Consider the following 20021-nt stretch of genomic DNA (forward strand, 5'->3'; position numbering starts at 1 on the left):
ATCGTCCATCTCTCGGCACCCCGCGAACCCACACTGCCCTACCTACCGGCCCTGCCCGTGCTTGGCCTTCCTCGGCCACTGATCCATCTCTAATCGACCTTTGACACCTACTCCGGGGCATCATCGCCGTTGTTGTCATCATCATCATCCGCTGAATTTCTCCACCGCCTCGGCACGACCGGTTACACTACCAGCCGGTGGAACCAACTGCTAAGCTCTCTCAACTCTGCGCTGCACCTCGCTCCTTTCTTTTCTTTCTACGACGAACATCCAGCCACACGTGTATCAAAGAGCGAAAGCGAGTGTGGATGTCCATTACGAGACGAGGCAAGTAAATAGTCCAGCTATACTTTCCTCCCCCCCTCCTCTAACACAGTGGTTCTATATCACTAATATCTCCCTTCCCTGATATGCACTCTCCTTTCACAATAAAGAAGTCTTGCCGTGCTGGTTGTTGCTTGTCATTTCTGGCTCGAATACAGCGAGCCATATGCGCATATCATGCTTCGTGGTTAGGCGGGAGAGACAATGCATTGGCACAATCGTGGATGACTGTATATGGGGAAGATATTGTATCCCTCTTCGATGACTGAAGAGTTAGCTCCGAGGTTTTCTAAATCCGAGCTGAGTCCTTCGTATATACTCTTCGCTCATACTGCCATAATTCTCGCATTTGCTGTTAAAAACTTCAACTCACGACAAAAGCATAGGTTATACCCGTTGCAATCTCGCCTTCATCTGCCGCGGTCGACTACCCTAACCTTTAAATCCACGAGGCCTAGATACGGTTGACAGATACTATGATGGAGATTGCGCCGCATTCCCAGCCAAGGCTTACTAAAACCGAACCATCGTCGACAAGGAGGGCCCTTCCTTCACGCCCAACCATATCAAGAGATAATTGTGGTCGGCCTTCCGAACGTGTCGCATTCAAAAGCGCCTCACCTACAGGTTCAACAAGTCCTGCGGCCCAGAGTGTAGGCATATCGTCAGCGGACCCTAGCCCCTCTTTGAACGGCTCAGAGAGGCTGTATTCTAAGAGCCCATCCCCATTCGACGTAACCCGGCAAGAACTTCCTACGGTCACAAGCCCATCTCCGGCCGGAGTGAATCAGGGTGGTCAAGTGTGCAGGTACGGACAGTCACTTTGCTAACACGCTCTCACGGATGCTAATCGAAAGTAGCAATTGTGGGACAACAAGAACACCGCTCTGGAGGCGCTCGCCCCAAGGAGCCACAATCTGTAACGCATGCGGGTTGTATTTAAAGGCCCGAAATTCCGCCCGACCGACAAACCTGAAGCGTCCACCTTCCGTAGTTACAACAACACAGACTAAAGTTTGCGACAAGATTACATCTACAACATGCTCCCAAGGAACCACAGTAAATATGCCAGGCGCCACTTATGTAGCAGCGGACCAGACACCGTCAGGATCATGTCCAGGCGGTGGGCGGTGCAACGGTACTGGTGGTGCGGAAGGTTGCAGTGGCTGTCCAGCCTACAATAATAGGCTTGCCAAGAGCGCCCAACTTCAGAATCAGTCTCCCAACACGAAGATGGATGGTATAGCTGGGGATGGTCCAACACCCATCGATATGAATGTGCAGGAGAATAAAGGGCCTGCTCAAAACACAACCGTGGTGATTGCCTGTCAGAATTGTGGAACAACCATAACCCCATTGTGGCGTCGAGATGAAGCTGGACATACAATCTGTAACGCATGCGGTAAGCCACTACATGCAAAAGGTGTGATTCTCTTCGCTAAACTCTCTAGGGCTATACTACAAACTCCATGGTGTTCATCGGCCTGTGACAATGAAAAAGGCTATCATTAAACGGCGAAAACGGGTGATACCAGCAAGTCAGGAGGAGGTTTCAGTGGACGCAGAAGACTCGATGGTTATGGACTCTGTGGAGCAACAAAGCCAATATGCGGAATCCGAGGTCGAAAGGGGTAGTATGAACGAAGATGGCTCTATAAATCTCGGGCTACGCCGCAAGACTGATCATCATCTTACACTCCTTCCCGAGCCGATTCACACGGGTCAAGGATCCACACCGATACCATCAACGAACCCCACAGCATATCTTACATGTCAAACATTACAACCTTTTGGTGGTCGTGATTTGATGAACGACGAGAACAGACTACCACCATTGGCGTCTATCATGAGTGACCGACAGTCATCTATCTCGCCTGCTTCCTTTCTTGGTCCGTCGAGTCGGAAACGATCGTTTTCAGCAACTGATTCCGATGTCCCAGCCAGCGAGTTCAATCCCGAAAATACCAAGAGACTGTCTTCTATAAAATCAATACTAAATCCAACCAGTGGATCGAGCTCCAACTTTGGCTCGGTAACAGATGATACATCGGATCTGCTACGACTACGTTCTCCCGCCAGTACGTTGATGTCAGCCCCGAGCCCCAGTGGGTTTTCGATCATGTCCAGCATAATTCCAAGTATGCGTTCACGGGAAACAACAGTCGAGGGTGACAGGTCCAAAGCAGACCGACGGGCAACCCTACAACACGAAGCAGAACGTATGCGTGAGATGCTTGCAGCTAAGGAAAGGGAATTGGCCGCGCTTGAAGATTAACAGGTTCTATGGTGGCAACCATCCCAACTAGGACAATTGTTCAACCCATGTACAAAGATTTTATGGGTCTCACGAAAGTTGCAGTGGCGCATCACATATCAAAAGGCAACATCTTCCCTCTCAGTATGACCACGGAGGTAGTTTGACTTGTTCTCATGATAATGGCATTTATAGCGTGGGTGGACTATGCATACACAGGCGTATACGGATTGTATTTATTTCAAAGTCATGAACGTCCTCAAAAGGGGTCAATATAGGTGCCGGATCCTTCTACGATGGCACGGCACAAAACCCAAGAAACAAAATGTAGCGGTATAGCTTTACTACTACTGGGAATTGGCAATTGCATTGCGCTCTCAAATCAATACTGCATTATCTTCTCGCTTTCCGGGGGGTATTTGTTACTGCGGGGTGTTACCAATCAACTTATGATATTAACAAAGTATAGAAACTTGGGTCTAAAGCCGGGTTACCTAACGTCCACAAAGAAGGTTAAGGTAAGGGGGACTTAGGGAGATCCCGAGCTTTCTATAATATAATAACTACTCATCTTGCGGAAATTAGTGTCCAGGAAGCACCTTGAAGGTAATTATAATGTGAAATGGGTTTGTTTCCATGATCGATCTATCATTGCTTCTTGTGAGAAGAGAAGGAGAGCGAGGCAGAGAGGGCTGGAACCAGTTGGCTTATAGATATGGCTAAGGCAAGGTGAAGGATGTAGTGTAAAACCAGACTTCGAACCTTGTTTTAGTACTTTTGTACGGTTGCGTTTAGTTCGGCTTAGCTCTTGAGCAACTCCCGCTCAACTCTTGATTGGTCCCTTGAATCAAGCTATTTAGTCCAACGTTCTATCCCTCACCTCACTCCAGGAGTACTTCAGTAAGGCGTTTAAGAAACCGATATAACAGTTTTAAGCGCCCATGAATATAGAAACAGGTGACCTTGGGCGCCAAGCCTTTCAAATTTACACTGAATACGTAAATTTACAATTAAAGCCGATACAAGGTGAAAATCTTACCATCTACCAAATCCTTTTCATATAAGTCGTTTCCCTGCCCACTCCTCATCGAGCCGAGCCATTACCTCAAGTCCATGTCCCATTTTTTTTACTTCCTTTTGTTTCGGTTGAAAACTGTCTTCAGCCTGAAAGTTTTCGCAACTTGTTGACCTCTGACTTTAAGAAACAAATGCAACCTCTACGCCAGGAGCGAAAGCGCAGCCCCCACTTTACATGCGCGAGTGATAAAAGAACTTTTACCAATACAAGATAGAAACGCAAGTAGGATTAGAGACGGGTCCCTTTTATTTGCTGGGAGTTTAGACTTGCTCGGCACCCCAACCCTGGTCGGCCTCGCGCATGTTGGCAGGGGGCTCGATCGAGGGCACGAATTCCAGAGCCGCGTACACAATGCCCGTAAGTCCGATGACGGAACCAGCTACGTAGCGTGTCCAATGGTCAGAGAGCAAGATGGAGCCAATGAAGATGTAGACTGTGGCTGGTTAGTATAGATCGATCAATTGGGTAATCACAAGTCAGAGCTAGCATGCGCCTCAAGACAATACCATTCGTAAGTGTAAGGGAACTAGGCGGGGGAGGTATACGTACAGATTCCACGGCCGATGAAAGAGAACATGAAGGACGCATAACGCGATACTTGGGGCGGAATCTGGAATTCGAGGAGCCCGACACAGGCGCCAAAGATAATGACGTATACGCCAATGACAATGGAATGGCTAGTATAAATTATTGTCAGCTATATTTCCTGGCTCTCTCCTATCCCTCGCGTATATGTAAGGGAATGCGATCGAGCTGTCGCGAGGAACACGAGCTGGTGCGCGCAAAGCCTAAGATAGAGCTCGCAAAGGTCCAGACTCACATGCTAGCGTTGAAGAACTGCGATATTCCTCCCAGGATCATTACCACACCTACAACGAGGTTGACGATTCGGCTGGGGATGCCAGAGAAGTTAGCGCGAACAACGTTGAAGTCGTGCAAGTTCATGACGCCGAGGTTGGCTGTAGAACGTACAAGGAGTCGGAGAAATCCATATTGCTGATGTGTCTGTCTTCTTCTTTCCGGAGCTAATATCGTGACTCCCTGTCTCTCTGTGTGTGCGTCTCTTGTCCTCTCTCTGTCTTGTCGGCGGTGTGGTGAGACCGGAAAATAGGAGGAAAGGGCTCTTGGCCTGGGTCGCACGAGAGATGTCTCTAGGTGGCTGTGGTCAAGATGTCAAGATAGCTCGGTTTGGCGTTCAGGCTGGCGGGTGAGGGATGTAGGAGGCGCAGATGACGAGGATGATGAGGATGACGAAGATGGTCTTGTCTTTGTCGTGGATTAGGCAGATGCGATCGGGTAGAGCTCGGTTGCTTCGTTGAGAGAGCGCGTGAAAGAGACTGGCTGACTGGCGGGTCTAGCTGGCTACTAGTGCAGCTGGCTGGCTGGCTGTATCCAAGTCATCCAAGTCCAAGCTTTGGCGAAGCTACGCAACCCGACTCTACTCTGTGACAGGGGCTAATGGCCAAGACTGGGGGCGCTTGTCGTCATCTCTGTCGCGCAATGCAAGAGAGAAGCTCCAGGCAGTCGGCAGTAGGTACCTAGGTAGTATCCAGGGGCTGGCTCGCTCCACTGGCTCCACTGTATTGTAGGTACCTACAGTACCTAGATACCTACCTATACCTACCTAACTATAAGCGCACTAGCCACAGTCTGCCACAGCTGTAAGTACGTACCTACCTACAGGTACGTATGTACATAGTAGTAGATAAGGTAAGCTCCGCGTTCCCGGTCGGGTCATACGAAATCGCGAGTAATTTCCGTCTCCCCAAAGTTGTTCTTCAACTTTTTCGCCCTCCTCTCTCCCGATCTACTCTGCTCGAGTGAATGTCCACAGCCACGCGCTCTTTCAGCCTCCACGCGACCCACGCAGAAACAAATCCCTCGTCCGTTCTTCGCTCTTGATCGCCTCGCCCATTGACTGTGCTAGCTGCTATTGCACAGTCACGCCGTCATTACCCCTCGTTTCCTCTACACTACTTTATGCAACTAGACCTTCCCAACACCACCACACGGCCTCAACCACGAACCCCCTCCCAGTCTTCTCAATCCTCCCATCAATATGGCCTCCAGCGCTGTCATGCGAGTCGTTCGCCCCGCGGCTCTCAGCCAGAGCGACATCGCGACATGTCGTCCTCGTCCCGCTCTGTCAGCGATGCCAGCGACACCACCTCGCCCAGCGCCTTTGGGGAGGGTGTCCACGCCGATTACCTCGAAGAACAACTGCTTCGACTGAATCTTCGCCACTCGTCGTCTTCCGAACGACCTCCACTCGCTGGCCACCGCATTGCCGAGTATGAGAATGCATTGACACCCTCTATCCCTAGACAAGCTCTGGGCTTTAAGGTCATCAAACGCGCTGATAACGAGCCAGCCCGTGTCAACATCGACGACTTCCCAAACGGTATGTGCTCGCTTACACGCTCCTACCGTCCCTACCATACTAATTGGATCGCTCAGAAATCTTGACCCATATACTCTCGCATTTACATCCCGACTCGCACGCCTCTGTGGCCTTGGTGTCTAAGCGGTTTTACTCCTTGATTACTAGCCCTCATGCATGGCGCATGGCTTTTCAGCGCTTCTTCCCTGCCCAAGATGCTTTGATCATACCAAACCAACCACAAGGTGTAGCATGGGGCGAAGATGACGATGATATGGTCCGGTCTAACGTTCGTGCTTTTGTCCGCTTAACTCCGCATGCCTCTTGGCGCACCGAATACCTTCTGAGGACCCGTCTCCTCCGTAGTCTTGCTAGAGGCAAGCCCGGAGCAAACTCAGGTGGCATCGGTATGTCCGCGCGTTCTGGTCAGTCCGGCAAAAAGGCTACCGCAGTCTTGACCTACAACACCAAGCTACCTTCTGTCGTCACTCATCTCCATGCCACGTTCACCAATGGAAAAAAGCCACCGAGGGTTATTCATGGCGCTACCGACCTGGGTATTGCCAGCACAAGCGATCCCTCAGTCGGAAAGGTCGAGAAATGGGGCCTAGATGATCCCCTGGCCTTTGCTCAGCTAGATGAGGTAATGCCGCAACTCATTCCCTACGGCATGGGAGAGGGACCTGCAGCCATGCCTAACGTCATGGATGTAAGTCAACCTTATGGTCTAGTTGGCGGCGAAGGGCTTCCCGGTGGGCGTGTCTTCTTCAGTGCATCCGGAGAGTATCGAGGAAAATATCTTGGTCCAGATTCTAGCCTAATTGAGGCATATCCCGATATCCCTAAGATTCCCGAGCTATCTGAGGGCATTTGCTCCGTATGGATTGCTAAGTCTTCCTCGGTACCCACCGTTACCAAGTCCATGGTTGGTATTATGACTGGGTCTTCCTTGGGAGTCGTGACTACATATGCCCTCGGCTATGATCCCTCCGGCCCACGATACACCCCTGGTGAAATAAGCGCGCGTTGGGTGTTGAGCCCTGGCGTACCTATCATCTCACTCAAGGTTGACGATAGTTATAGCCAGAAAAGAAAGGCTCTGAACCGTGTTTGTGCAGTGGCACTCAATGCCTTAGGCGAGATCTACTACTTGACCCTGCCTCCAACTCCTCCCCCTAGCAAGACGAAAGCCGACGATAGTACCAAGCTCGCTTGGCACACTGGTCGCACAACCTATTGGCACCTTGTAGAAGCTACTAGGCGAGAAGCACGTCCTGACGAGTCCGGAAGAAATGCGATCCGAGGTAGCTATTCTCCGAGATCCCCTTCTAACGCGATGGGCTTGACGCGGGATCAAACGATTGCTGAGGCGCGAGAAATTGAAAAATTTCTTCGCTACAAGCCCGCGCATTTCCGAAAGGTTTGCTATGGCTGGGATATGCGTAGAAAGCTAGAGGTCGACTTTGCTAGTGACGACGAACTAGGTGCAGGGGAAAGCGTCTTCATCGTCGGCTGTGCAGTGAATGAAGACGAATCATGGTCCCTGACACGCTTTACACGAAGTATTGCAAGCCAAGCCCCAATAAATCCACAAGGCACCGAGTACTTATCGGACACAGCGCCGAAACGTTCTATATTTGGTGATAGCGGTGTTGGTACTACCTCGCCCAATTCCCCTAGTTCTTTACCTGTGCAAGCCTCGTCTTCTGGCCAGCGTCCGCCATTTTCGATTTCTGCCTCGAAAACTCTTGACGACTGGTTCAAGACTATCTTCTCCTCGAAAGAGATAAGCAATAGTACGGTCAATGCAAGCGCCATTGATATGTCATTAATGGCACTGACCACATCATCCGAGGATCCTTTGAAGGCAATATCTATCCCCTCTTCTAGTAGCCCGGCGACTCCATCTGGACAATCTCCTTCAGATATCCCCGGCCGGAGAGCAAGGCTGATTGGTTTGGGCACCAACACAGGGAAAGTAGTATTGTGGAATATGAGAGCGGGACATACAGGCGATGGCATATTCCCAGTCCGTGTTATCGAAACAGAATCACCCGAAGTTACCTGCTTGGCTCTGTCAGCTCTCTACTTGGTTCACGGCGGTAGTGATGGACTGGTTCAGGCATGGGATCCTTTGGCTTCCACAATGGATCCAATTCGCACACTAAACTCTCGTTCACCAGGTCGCATGCCCCGACACCACGCTCTAAATGCAACTTTGGGTGATGCAAACTACACCGCCATTGGTGCCATCTATCTGGACCCCGATCCAACTGTGCTTCACGGGATCGTAGCATTTGGTACCTTTGTGCGTTATTGGGCTTATAGCTCTTCCAACCATGGTACTGGTCGCAAACGGAAATTACGGCATTCTGATGTCAATGGCCGCCTGATTGGACGACGTCACGGTGGGGGTGTCAAAGGTTACATCGCTGCCGAGGCTGAGGAACTTCGCGATGAGCAGCGTCACAAGGCTCGGGAACAGGCTCGCCTTCGATCTCGTTTCGGGGTGGGGATGAATAACCTGAGCGAAGAAGAAGCTCTTCAATACGCGGAGATGATATCTCAAGAATCTTTTCTGCTCGACGAACAACGGCGAATAAGCGTTAGCGACACTGGCTCAGCTGCAGACCTTGACACAACATCAACATCGGAGAGTATGAACACCATTACCCCCGACCCTAGCGTTGCGGATACGACTCCACCTACTGGGAACACTAGCACTGTCGTTGAGGCTATGAGCGAGAGTGAATACGAACTTCAGATTCAAACTGCTATCCGACTGTCCCTTTTAGAAGGTGTGAATGACCTCGGCCGCTCTCCAAAAGGCTATGATTCGGGCGAACTTGATGTTCCCATCATCTTCAAAGAGAAGAAAACCAAGCGTTCATCCTCTAGTTCACCCTCATCGAGCCGCACATCTATGGTGAAACAGGCTGGGTCATCATCAAGGGTGATGGCTATGCCGACAGTTGCCGATGATGACTTGGAACTTGCCTTGCAGCTAAGCCTGGCCGAGGAAGAGAGCCGAAAGGAGATGGCTGTTTTGGAGACCAGCGAAGAGGAGTTTCCTCCACTTGGTGGAGATGGATGGGGAAAGGGGAAAGGAAAGGCAATATAAGTCTTAATATGGAGAAAGGAGAAGCTTGTGCTTATTAATTTCACTTCGTGTTCTGTTTGTTTGATTCTAACCTTAGGGCATAATGGTCATATCTGACACTTGAAAATACAATTCACAGCATTTTAAAGAAAAATAATCTACCTTCTTAAGACAACAAGTTAACTATAATTGATTAACGTTCTCCACTTGCATTTAACTATATCTACTTTGATTGTAATATGATATATGGACGATTGGTATAGATATATGAAAGCTTTCTTCAGCTGTTCATATAACTTTAAGCTATGAGAGATATAGTTAATTATACAACCTGCGGAACCAATAATAAGGTCTGGTGGTCTAGTGGTATGATTCTCGCTTAGGGTTCACCCTACAGCATTATATGCGAGAGGTCCCGGGTTCAATCCCCGGCCAGACCCGTTAAATTTGTTTAATTGATTCGTTGTATTTTTATGCTCTATTATTAAGGATACCTTCATTGGGAAGTTGTTTTTGCCTTGAACTATATATCTGGCGATAACCTGCTCTAAGCATTAAAATACAACCTTATTTTATTGTCTCTAGTTATAACTTTGCTCTTAAATCCCTATAGTCCCAGGACTATCTAAGTCATGTCTTCTTGGAAGGGACGAAGTCTTCTAACAGGGATTAATTGAAATGAAGGGACGGAGAACCTGCCATAGTATGGTGCCTATCCTTCAATAAATGCCTATTAATGCACACATCTGTAGCAAGACTCGGGGCATATCTCCAAGCTGAGCATGAAGGCAATACGATCAATACCATCTCGTCTCCCTATCCTTGGATAGGTACCTACATGTTGTTGGTACGCTATATATCAAGGGACGCCATATTCTCAACAGAGACACAACTATCTATCTTCTCGCGTGCTATCCGATTAGCTATAGCTCCATAGACACTCTCTCCCCAGGGAAATAAACCTAAAACCACGAGTATATAAACAATGAAATGATTAAGAGGAAGGCGAGCACTATACACTGGCAACTAGGGCTCGTATCTGACTGGCCTTCCCTTTCGGATATTTATGTTGGCGGCGTGAGGGCGCCGTTGGGAAAGAAATAGGTGCGTAATATGGCACCATTCTTCTACCAGACCGCGGACCACGAGTAGAAATGGCGAACTATACTTGCATATAATCTTTTCGGGGGGCTCTTCGATATCGATATCAATCCACTCTGCCGCTGGTTGGACTAATTCAAGTCAACCCAGATCTCATGATCACATATAATGAATAAAACACGGGCAACTATTTGCAACGAAAAAGTGACTCAAGCAAGCGTTATGAATAGTATGTGCCTTCTGTATTCAAGTCAGGAGAGCTTTCTTCTTCCTTTTGCTTCTTGATTTAAGTTTATACACGACTGATCATGTGACCCTTGGCAAATCGGTCTCGCCTACATGCCTCCTTAGCATGTATGGTGCAGTAAACTGCTGAGAGCGGAATCTATCACCACCATCCCTTGCCTTACACGAGTAGACTGTTCGACCTTCCTCCCAACTCAGCTCACCAACAATGAGCTGACGTGTGAACGTTGATTCAAAATACCAGACCCATATACTGACATATCAATCATTATGGCCATTTGGTGGAATCCCGAATGTCCTGTTGGCCGTGCCTCCCTTCCCCCTTCCGGTCCTTTTCTGATTGTTTGCTCATCAACTTCGTGATCTTAGGTCACTTTGTTGAGCAACACTCATTCTGTTTCGAGGTGTCCCCCACCCCTGTCTCTCTTTTAAATGCATGAACTTCAGGTTGAGCCAGAACCGCGAAATGTCACAGGAAATGGCGATTGGTACAATGAGATATCCGAATAGCCGTGAACTCCATCGCTGGCCTACATATCTGTATAGGCATCCCAAGGTATATATATGTATGCGAGAATGAAAAAAACACAGAAAAATATAGACAAAGCAAGAGAATGAAATAGAGAGATGCGTCTAGGGGTAGATTAAAGGACATAGTGCATATAAACTCCGGCATCCGTGGTTTCGAGCGTCGCGCCGAGAATATGCCTTCAGAGGCAATGCTACGCGAGTGGGCATGTAGTTAGTGTCACCGTTCTTCTTCTTCCCAGCTATAACGTCTATGCGCCATCTGGGGAACATGCACAATATCAAAGCCATCTATTCTCCCACAAGCGGCGTCGCCCCGAGTCACTGCTGCTACTCTTGCCTCTTCTTCGAGCGTAAAATTGCTCCCCAATGTGTCAGCAGTAGAGTGCCGTCTTGAAGGGTTTTCAGAGGCAATAGTGGGCATTGTGGGTAAGACGAGATCGTGGTTCTGGGAGCCGGGTGGTCGTTGCACCATCATCTGGTGTGGAAATCGAACATTGTCGGGCAATGGTCCAAGACATACGACATTTGTAGAGTCAATCGGAGTCCTCTGGATCGGCGGCTGTGGAACAGAGACTGTTGCCTGGGATCTAATGGATGTGACTGAGGAGGCTGAGCGCGCAAGCATTGTCGAATCGCTGGCACCTGTTGGTGATGGCGGTGTATAAGCCATAGTGGGGTTTGAAATAGTAGATCTAGATAAGGTTCGGGCTGGAAAGAAGCCAGCTATAGGAGAAGGATAGTCTCCGAAGTAAGTGGAGCCGTCGCTACGAGGTGTTATGGGAGAAGGCATTCTGCTTATGTCATTCTCCTGAGTTGGACTCGATGTAGGTGAAGGGCTATCCCGATATTGCGTGTTAATGGGCGGTGGTACGTGAGCAGCCCTGCTATTGACGCCCGACGATTTCGATTGGTCTTCTGAATCAGCTGGCTGAGTCAACTGAGCCCACTGCTGTGGCCGTTTATAAGAATTTTCGCCAAGGGTGTCTTCTCCAGCGGGGACTGCGAAATATGCACTCGTCGTTGTATCGGTTGCGTCTAGTTCAACAGGCATTTGAGCCGGCATTTCGTAGCGCTCGTGGCTCCAGTCCGCACCTACTTCATGTGCGTCAACAGGGCCCTCAGCCTGAGTTGTCTTCTTCGGGCAACTCTTAGCTCGCGTCTTCATTCGAAACAAAGTCATTGTAGTGGGACTTATGGGGGATTCCGGTTCTGCCGCACAGTATTTCTCCTTGTATTCCTGCGGCTCATTCTCGTTCCCATTGTCCTTAAACGCCCTCTTTCTCCGTCGCACAAGCACTATAGTCGTAACAAGAGCAATTGCTCCTAAGCACAGGCCAACTACAACACCGGCTATTTGGTTCTGCGTAATGCCTTTTGACTCTTCCTTGATAGGGGGTCCAGGATAGGGGCTATTTAGTGAGTGGGCAATGGTAAAAATCGACGTGTTCCTCAGTGGATTATCAGGAAATCGAGCCTTATGGATTGAGAACGTGCTTGTCTCATAGTTGGTTATCATGTAAGCCTCCTGCAAGAATGAGCGTCCTATAGTTAGTTGGCTACTATTCTCGGCTCGTTTTAACGGGAAGTACGGAATTGCTGGTGCGCCGTAGTCTATGTGGTTCATGAATGGATATTGAAGACTTTGTATAAACGCGTTTGCAGAAACCGTAATGTTGACTATGCCAGTCATGTTTGTTGGCGCCCCAAAGTTACCCGTGTTGTCTGCACTTGAGAACGTAAATGTGAACGATAACCCAGGCGCTGATCTATAACTATCCAAGACGTCGTTGTTTGAGAACACGTATAGCCCGAGAGTTTCGTTCCAAGTAAGATTGAGAGCGCTGGCGAAGCGATCGCAAACGTGTGATGGGAGCCACAGGTAGGGAGTTGAGCTATCAATCATAGCCGTGACAGATTCATTGTATGACAACAAAGGCATCGATGCGGTGGACCACTCTGTGGGTGCTTGTTCGACATCTGATACTGATGCTGTGATAGCTCGTACCAGAACCTGAGGCTGTCGTGTGGTAGAGTTCAGACTGAACCGAGTATCGTGAGGTTCGAAACGGTTGGCATCGTAACCGCCTAATGTCAAAGACATTGGGACACCGTTCGCGCCAGCTTTTGTTACATTAGCATCTACTGGCCGATGAGAAGGGTGATCAAATATTTACCATAATAGGCTCCTGGCGTGTACCCGTAGCTATGGCTTGGTATTGTTCCACTCTGTTGTACTAATGATGTAATTGGACCTTGTGCCACGACACCACCGAAGTTTCCTTCTGTTATTCCGAGACCAAAGAAACCTGTATAAGCAGAAGTGTCGTTGATGCCAGCAACAAGTAGTTTGTCAAATGACGTTTGCCATCGCCGAACACTATCGTATACCACAACCGTCTCCTTTGCGTAGTCTCCATTGGCGTGTATGCCAATCGCCTTCAGTCCAAGTTGCCATAGTCCCATGGGCGACCAGCTTGTTGACGCGTTTCTATCGAATACACCTCCCCGAGCATCATTACATAGAGGACCTGAACGAATTAGTCAGCACCTACACATTGAGGAGTTTACTTTGCCGGGTCTTAGAGGTATCTGTCGCCTTTGTTGCACATTGAAACACTTACTTGCACACCCACTATTCTCTACCACCCATATTTCGGATAGACTTGTGCTCACAACAACATCAACTTCCTGAGCAGGCTCGCCGACGAAGAGCGTTGTTGACGACCAATTACCATCGATACCATGCCTATATTACGATTAGCCAACGGGTCCTTTTCGAGTAGATCGGGCTCAACATGCCAGTGCAATGAGGGTTCAAGCCATACTGCGGCAGGCACATCGGCGGCGCGACCAAGACTGGGTATGAGTGACAGCGTCCCGACGACTGCCAGAATAAAATGCCTCCTCGACATTGTCTCGCGGTCGTCGCACCACCCAACGGTCGTACACGAACCCGAGGTCACCACTGGTCCTCCCGATGCTTCATGGGCTGCGCCAAATCCCCGAGTCGTGTGTAGTCCAAATCCATCCGCTCCCAATCCAAGTGCGCAGGGTGCGACGGCAGTCCTGTAATCGTCTGGCTCGGGAACCACAGCTTGCGGCAGTCTACTCCAGGCAAGGTGACGAGTTGATTTCCTTGTTGGAAGTGGTGATGAGGAGTCGAAGATAGGAAGTAGGACGGAATAGAGCAAATACACAGTAGAGCAGCAGTGCAATGGGAGGCAGGGACCGCTAAACTTAGGGACCGCAACTCCAAGCAAGATTTCTGGGGCCAGTACCTGTGCCCCAGAAGTCCCGAAGTACTGTACCACTATGTAACCTTGGTGGCAGTCCCGTTCTTCGGGTGTTCCGCTTTAGGGCATGGGCCAGGACAGGGCCCTCACCTGGGGCTATGAGATAAGTACACCGTGTTTCTCACAGTGCAAGACCAGCTGGCTGGGGTGCGTGTACCTGACCATGTCTACTTAGGTACTCTTCCTTGTGCCAGTACTCTACCTACCAGACCTACTACTGCAAGTGATTATGCTACGTCAGTGCGGGTGGGTATCTCCGCTCCTAAGTACAGGCCCAGCTACTAAGTGCACTACCTACATGTACATGTGCCCTACCTAGGTAGGTACATACCTAGGTAATGGACTTAGAGCCATACATCTGAGTCCTACTGTAGAAGTGGTACCTCGGTCTACTCGGTATACTACCTACCATAACAGATAAGAAAATGGCCTGTGAGCCAACCTGCTATTGCTGCACCAAACGGCTTGAGCAGATCTCGCACGATACAATCGAAGGTACCTCGATGTGTTATGGAGTAGGATCAGGCATATAAGTAAACTATCATGGTCCCGTCGTGTGCCAATGTCTTGTTACCCCGTACTTCCGAGGTGAACCGAAAGCCACCGTGTTCTACATACCTACCACCCATCCATGGTTGACAGAGCAGTGTAGAACACTACTATGTAGGTAATCGGCTGCACATGCCTAGGTACCGGTATATATGTATGTACACCCGTGTATTAGCAGGACTGCAAGCAGACTCGGTACCTAGCGTTAGTTTTGTCTCTCACATACCGGTACTGTAGTACCTTCGAGCTGTCAACTAGGTAGGTAGGTAGGTAGGTAGCCTCTCAAGGTGTCTGAAGACGCAAAACGAAGAGGAAATGGACTCAGTACTCCGCAAAAACCGACTCTTTGAGCATATTCGGGCCCAGCTATCCGGCCGCCATAGCAGTTGTCTACCTGCCTGCCTACCTACCTACCTACCGTACTCTACATGTATGTAATCCTCCTGGATCACCTACATATGCTGAGTGAATCTGTCAATCCATGGTGGAGCAACAGGACTAGACTAGACCGTCTGAGACCTCCAACGGCAACGACTTCCTAGGTACCTATCGTATGGTATCATACACGTACTAAGTCAAGACGGTCGTGACGGTGCCGTTGTGGGGTAGGGTGGTTGGTTCGAGCTTCCAGTGTCAAATCCCAGCTCACGAAGCGACTTGGCGTGAGGCATTCTCTGCCTTGGCTCGCTTATCCAGTAAGCCAGCTAGCTGAAGTAAGTACGCTTCAGTGCTCCTCTCACCTTAGAATTACAGATAATGTAGGCCAATTCTCGCCAGAATACACTAGACTAAGGCCAGCGACATCAGAAAGCTCCATCTTTATCGTCTTTTGGAGGAGTGACAGCAGCGGCCGACCGCCACTCGGCGAGCTACTTGGACGCACGATGAAATAGGCAAGTATAAGCATTACGAGGGTTTGGGACGGACAAAGCGAAGCAATGGCCGTTCATCGACTGATCGAGCATGTTCTCGATTGGAGTAGAAATTGTGATAATCTGGTTCCCATCACGGGATGTAGTGTATTTGATATCTGGATAAATGAGAGCTCGATAGTCCCGGCCGATTTTGCCGGTAGGTAGCGATTGAACAGACCGACTCCAGAGTACTGCCAGAGCACACAGCCCAGCCAGCGTTCCACGGCCCTGCCAGAAACCACGTGAATACTAGCATGCTTTCGAGGCTTTGCTGCAAATCATACCACCCGGAGTCTGTGGCGTCCCCGTTTCGAGATTAGGATATTAGATATCAGCATAACACGAAGCCATGACATGACCGGCGGTTTCAGAAGGGAAAACTCTGAGATGAGGCGCTGACAAAAAGTGGTTGGTGTTAAGACTGAAGAGCTCTCTGCACACCACAATCAATTCTACACACTGTACACTCTACTGTTTAAGATGATGCCCAGGGCGGTAGGCGGTTTTACAGTGGTGGGTAATGCGCTACATATATGCTGTGTACGTACCTCCGAGCACTGATATTTAGTCTAGCACAGTAATTTCTCACGTCTCTTTACTGTAAGGCGCTCAACCTGAGCAGGAAGCATGAGGCCTAAGTACAGTTAGAGATCTGATATGGTACTGGTGATTACAACTACCTTCAACTTGAACTACGCTTGGGTCTACATAGAATACTAGATCGAGCACCAGTCTTGAATCTCATTGGCCCCTAAACGCGATTCGAAGATCGAACCCCGTTGGATACATACGCTTGCCTACTGTAGATTATGTTTCAGCTCACCGATATGTCTTGGTTCAAATCTGCCTACCTACATAAGTAGAGGGAAATCGTGTTTCTACCTAGGTACTACTAAGGTTAGAAGACAGAAAAATAGTGGCGGCTTTCCCGAGCCTGCATTTCACTAAAGGTCCAGCGTGTTAGCTAATGTGCGACTATTGGTTCAACGAGCGTAACTCGAGCTAGTGTAGTGTGTACCAGTTGATTTCGTACGATAGGACTTACATCTCAAAGCGAAGGGAACGACGTCAGTTAATGGATTCGACAGCTTAGCGACTCTTTTATCAGATCTCCATATTGTTGTGCGTGCATTCAATGTTGGTAGGAAATTTCCAAGGAGCCCCGAGTCTGTGCTAGGTACCTATTAAGCCACACGAAATACGTGGCGCACTCTCGCAAGAAGTAGGTAACAGCCACAACATGGTTGTTCATAAAGAAACGGAACTCAGCTAGATGATGCCTTTGCCGAGTTGTTGTCACATGACTTCAATCGCAGAATCTCTGGTGTCGAGATCGTTCTATGCCAAAGTAATGCCTGACAAGGTTCTTATTAGGCGCCTGAGGCTGCATAGATTGGCTCCGAAGGCGAAAACTACCTAGGTAGTAGGGAGACGGCACACGACAGCCACTCTGCGCGTTGCTGCTATGGGTATACTGTGGTCAACGTCTGTAGGTGTCGCACGGGAAGTGTAGTAGATTTGCCGGGTAATAAATCGCTGTTCCCAATACATATCTTCATAAAGATTAATTCCGGGGGGGTTTCCCCTCTGCAGATCACTGAGGTGTGCTGTATCGTATAACACGGATAGCACCCCCCTCAATACCGTCTTCTGGCAAAATCCGCGCGTGGAATCATGATCACAAACATTCCCAATAGTTCGCATGTCTCAAGCCTCGTCTGTATAATTCAAGATGCACAAACAGAGAGATACTGCAGTCTCGATGGGGCGGTCATAGACGCCGATAGCCTTGGGTATTGCGAATACTAGGGCGGTTGAATATCCAATCATTAGAGACGCCATGACCACAGTCAGAATCGCATTTCTTTGGTGTGCGGTGCTTTTGTCTTGCCTTGCACTGCTACATGGTACAGCAGGTCTGCCACGCCTGAATTTTCCTTTTCAAGATATACAGAGATGTGGGAAGATGAGGGCCGCTGACCACTTGTGTAGGTCATCGCGCTGTAGACAAGCCCTACAGAAGGCTCGCAATCAGGAGTAACACGACTATAAGCTTAGGGGACGTGCATCCTTTGGTTACTACCACGAGCAGTTCATCATCCACTCGCACTACGGAGGGCATATTACCGCCGCCTGTGTCATTACATTCACCTTCATATGAAAACCCGTCAAGAAATGGGTCGTTGGTTAGTGAAGGAACTAGATCTACGAAACCGCCGGATGGCAACCATGGGGAACCATCTACAGCCGAATTGCGAAGCAGCGAGGCCAGGATTATCGGGGACACGTTTATAGCCAGTATTACGACGCTTACAAGACCGCCTCTCACAACACCAACAGCCTTGACAAGCCAGACGAGCTCTACTACTCATCGTGTGTTTCCCACGGTTTCGGCGAACACAACCAATCTTACCCATGTAGCAACACCTGGAAGATATACCAACTCTTCTACAGCTGCGCCTACAACTAGCGCGGCAGCATCTGTAGTCACGACGCCCTCTACCAATGAATTCTGCACGACAAGCTCTCATGGTCCCTTCACTACCGTCATAGAATATTCGATTATATATACATGGACGATAACGTGGTATGGTGATCCGGCCGACTACACACCCCCTTTTCCTACTATCAGCACACCTAGAGCATGCACGCCGACAACGAGCGCAACGGGCAGGTTCACCGTCTCGGTGTGTGATAGTTCCGGGCAGTCCTGTTCACTCGTGCATACCACGGATGACCCTAGTGCAGCCGCGCCGTCGAGCATATCGGAGCCATGGTGGGTCACGGATACGTCGGCCATAAGAGGCATGCAACCGACGCTCACTTTCGTGACGACGGACAAAAACCCCGCCGTGGTCTTCTCATCCTCACCACCCCCCGATTACGGCGGTTCCCCTGACCCCATGGGAAATGTGCACAGTGCACCCTACCCAAACCATCTTGGGTCCTCTGACGCGCCTAGCTATGGCGACGGAGCCGCGACAGGCCAGGATATCAGGTCAACGCCGGTTACCACGCCAATTACCACAACATCGCCCATCACTGTCACTGTGAAGCCCAGCGTCGTGGTCATTGACGACCAGACGTTTACCGATGACCCGGCAAAGCCAACATCAACAGTCGTAGTAGACCATAATACTTTTACCATTGACCCAACGCGAATTGTGGGCGCAGGTGCTACGGTGACACGGCCATCTATTAGTCCCAGGGCATCTTCACCGCAGCCTACGAAAATCACCACCATAGGTGACATTCCAGTGGATGTTGAAGGATCAACTGTGATTATCGACCAGACAACTTTCACTATTGGACCCAAGCCGACCACGGTGGTGATAAAGGGGCAAACCGTCACACTAAGGCCGGGCGCCATTATCTTTCCGAGCCAAACACTTGTCATCCCGACGGTACAGGACACAACGCAAGTCGTATTCGGCGCAGAGCTAATCACAGCCATCGGCTCGGACAGGGCTGTTATTGAAGGTAGAACAATAACTTACAGGCCAGGCTCAACAACCGTCACAGAGGAAATTGACGGAGACACGATTCTGATTGGACCATCGGGAATCATCTTACACGGCGAAACATATGGTGGGGGCAAAGCGGCATCGACAGAGGTGGAGTTTGCAGCCGCGGGCGGCGTGACGATCTCACAGATTGGGCCTACGGTGGTCGTGGTGCAGGGCGTCACATACACTCTAAGCCCACTCTCCCCTGGGCAAACTGCTACGACGATAATCCTCGGCGATGAGACAATAACGATAGGATCCGAAGGGGTAGCTATCGAGACATGGACGCTGAAACCCCCTTATATATCGACGACGACCATCACGCCAAGCAACGGCGCGGCTGTGGCGCTGGCTCCGGCCACGGCCACGGCAACGGCAACGGCCATAAATACTAATAATAACAAGAAGAATAGCGGATCGTGCTCAACCCTGACACGGCCGCACTGGGCATTAAGCGCCTATGTAGCGACGATAGCTTGTATTATCCAGCTTGGAATCCTCTACTGGTTTTGATTGGATTGGTCAAAGTTCGACTTGCATGTATTCTATATCTACCTACCTGCGTGGGGAGGGGTATATAAGGGGCTTTCTTCCAAGTTCCGACCTAGACTTGGAGATATTAGTGGCCATCAACAAGCAACCCTTTGTTTTTCGTCTGTGGGAAAAAAAAAACCCCCCAGAGTTTATCCGATATACCCAGGATTTCATGACATAGCTCAGATCCAGAATAAAATAAAGTAACCAA

The 20021-nt window shown here is 49.5% G+C and overlaps 5 protein-coding genes and 1 non-coding gene across 6 annotated transcripts; 4 read left to right on the forward strand and 2 right to left on the reverse strand.

The window, feature by feature from the left end:
* The first annotated feature begins 697 nt into the window (after window positions 1-697).
* Window positions 698-2737, forward strand: F5B22DRAFT_252210 (uncharacterized protein). Its single transcript, XM_047970017.1, has 3 exons — window positions 698-1132; window positions 1185-1726; window positions 1776-2737. The coding sequence occupies exons 1-3, from the start codon at window positions 801-803 to the stop codon at window positions 2597-2599; spliced, it is 1698 nt and encodes a 565-aa protein (XP_047835121.1). The 5' UTR covers window positions 698-800; the 3' UTR covers window positions 2600-2737.
* A 776-nt stretch (window positions 2738-3513) lies between these two features.
* On the reverse strand, window positions 3514-5149 carry F5B22DRAFT_252253 (Golgi apparatus membrane protein TVP15). Its single transcript, XM_047970018.1, has 3 exons — window positions 4477-5149; window positions 4206-4333; window positions 3514-4089 (listed from the first exon to the last, which is right to left on the reverse strand). Exons 1-3 carry the CDS (start codon window positions 4599-4601, stop codon window positions 3917-3919), a joined length of 426 nt encoding a protein of 141 aa, XP_047835122.1. The 5' UTR covers window positions 4602-5149; the 3' UTR covers window positions 3514-3916.
* A 266-nt stretch (window positions 5150-5415) lies between these two features.
* Window positions 5416-9500, forward strand: F5B22DRAFT_587624 (uncharacterized protein). The gene is made up of 2 exons (XM_047973603.1): window positions 5416-6057; window positions 6114-9500. The coding sequence occupies exons 1-2, from the start codon at window positions 5637-5639 to the stop codon at window positions 9155-9157; spliced, it is 3465 nt and encodes a 1154-aa protein (XP_047835123.1). The 5' UTR covers window positions 5416-5636; the 3' UTR covers window positions 9158-9500.
* F5B22DRAFT_t17 lies at window positions 9486-9576 on the forward strand. Its single transcript has one exon. It is a non-coding gene; the product is annotated as a tRNA-Pro (tRNA).
* Window positions 9577-11231: 1655 nt separating this feature from the next.
* Window positions 11232-13926, reverse strand: F5B22DRAFT_633180 (aspartic peptidase domain-containing protein; the record flags this gene model as incomplete). Its single annotated transcript, XM_047976803.1, has 4 exons — window positions 11232-13135; window positions 13189-13542; window positions 13636-13760; window positions 13814-13926. The coding sequence occupies 4 exons, from the start codon at window positions 13924-13926 to the stop codon at window positions 11232-11234; spliced, it is 2496 nt and encodes an 831-aa protein (XP_047835124.1).
* Window positions 13927-17610: 3684 nt separating this feature from the next.
* On the forward strand, window positions 17611-19789 carry F5B22DRAFT_641914 (uncharacterized protein; the record flags this gene model as incomplete). Its single annotated transcript, XM_047978054.1, has 2 exons — window positions 17611-17641; window positions 17763-19789. The coding sequence occupies 2 exons, from the start codon at window positions 17611-17613 to the stop codon at window positions 19787-19789; spliced, it is 2058 nt and encodes a 685-aa protein (XP_047835125.1).
* Window positions 19790-20021: the final 232 nt, after the last annotated feature.

The sequence above is a fragment of the Xylaria bambusicola genome (genome assembly GCF_022495145.1).
Source record: "Xylaria bambusicola strain CBS 139988 unplaced genomic scaffold F5B22scaffold_3, whole genome shotgun sequence".
NCBI lineage: Eukaryota > Fungi > Ascomycota > Sordariomycetes > Xylariales > Xylariaceae > Xylaria > Xylaria bambusicola.

What these genes read in the sequence shown, in the direction of transcription:
- F5B22DRAFT_252210 (XM_047970017.1), top strand. Translation starts at nt 801, where the DNA reads ATGATGGAGATTGCGCCGCATTCCCAGCCAAGGCTTACTAAAACCGAA. An exon ending in CAGGGTGGTCAAGTGTGCAG is followed by an intron (nt 1,133 to 1,184) that starts GTACGGACAGTC and finishes AATCGAAAGTAG; the next exon opens with CAATTGTGGGACAACAAGAA. An exon ending in TACAATCTGTAACGCATGCG is followed by an intron (nt 1,727 to 1,775) that starts GTAAGCCACTAC and finishes TAAACTCTCTAG; the next exon opens with GGCTATACTACAAACTCCAT.
- F5B22DRAFT_252253 (XM_047970018.1), bottom strand. Translation starts at nt 4,601, where the DNA reads ATGAACTTGCACGACTTCAACGTTGTTCGCGCTAACTTCTCTGGCATC. An exon ending in CAGTTCTTCAACGCTAGCAT is followed by an intron (nt 4,334 to 4,476) that starts GTGAGTCTGGAC and finishes AATTTATACTAG; the next exon opens with CCATTCCATTGTCATTGGCG. An exon ending in TTTCATCGGCCGTGGAATCT is followed by an intron (nt 4,090 to 4,205) that starts GTACGTATACCT and finishes AACCAGCCACAG; the next exon opens with TCTACATCTTCATTGGCTCC.
- F5B22DRAFT_587624 (XM_047973603.1), top strand. Translation starts at nt 5,637, where the DNA reads ATGCAACTAGACCTTCCCAACACCACCACACGGCCTCAACCACGAACC. An exon ending in CATCGACGACTTCCCAAACG is followed by an intron (nt 6,058 to 6,113) that starts GTATGTGCTCGC and finishes TGGATCGCTCAG; the next exon opens with AAATCTTGACCCATATACTC.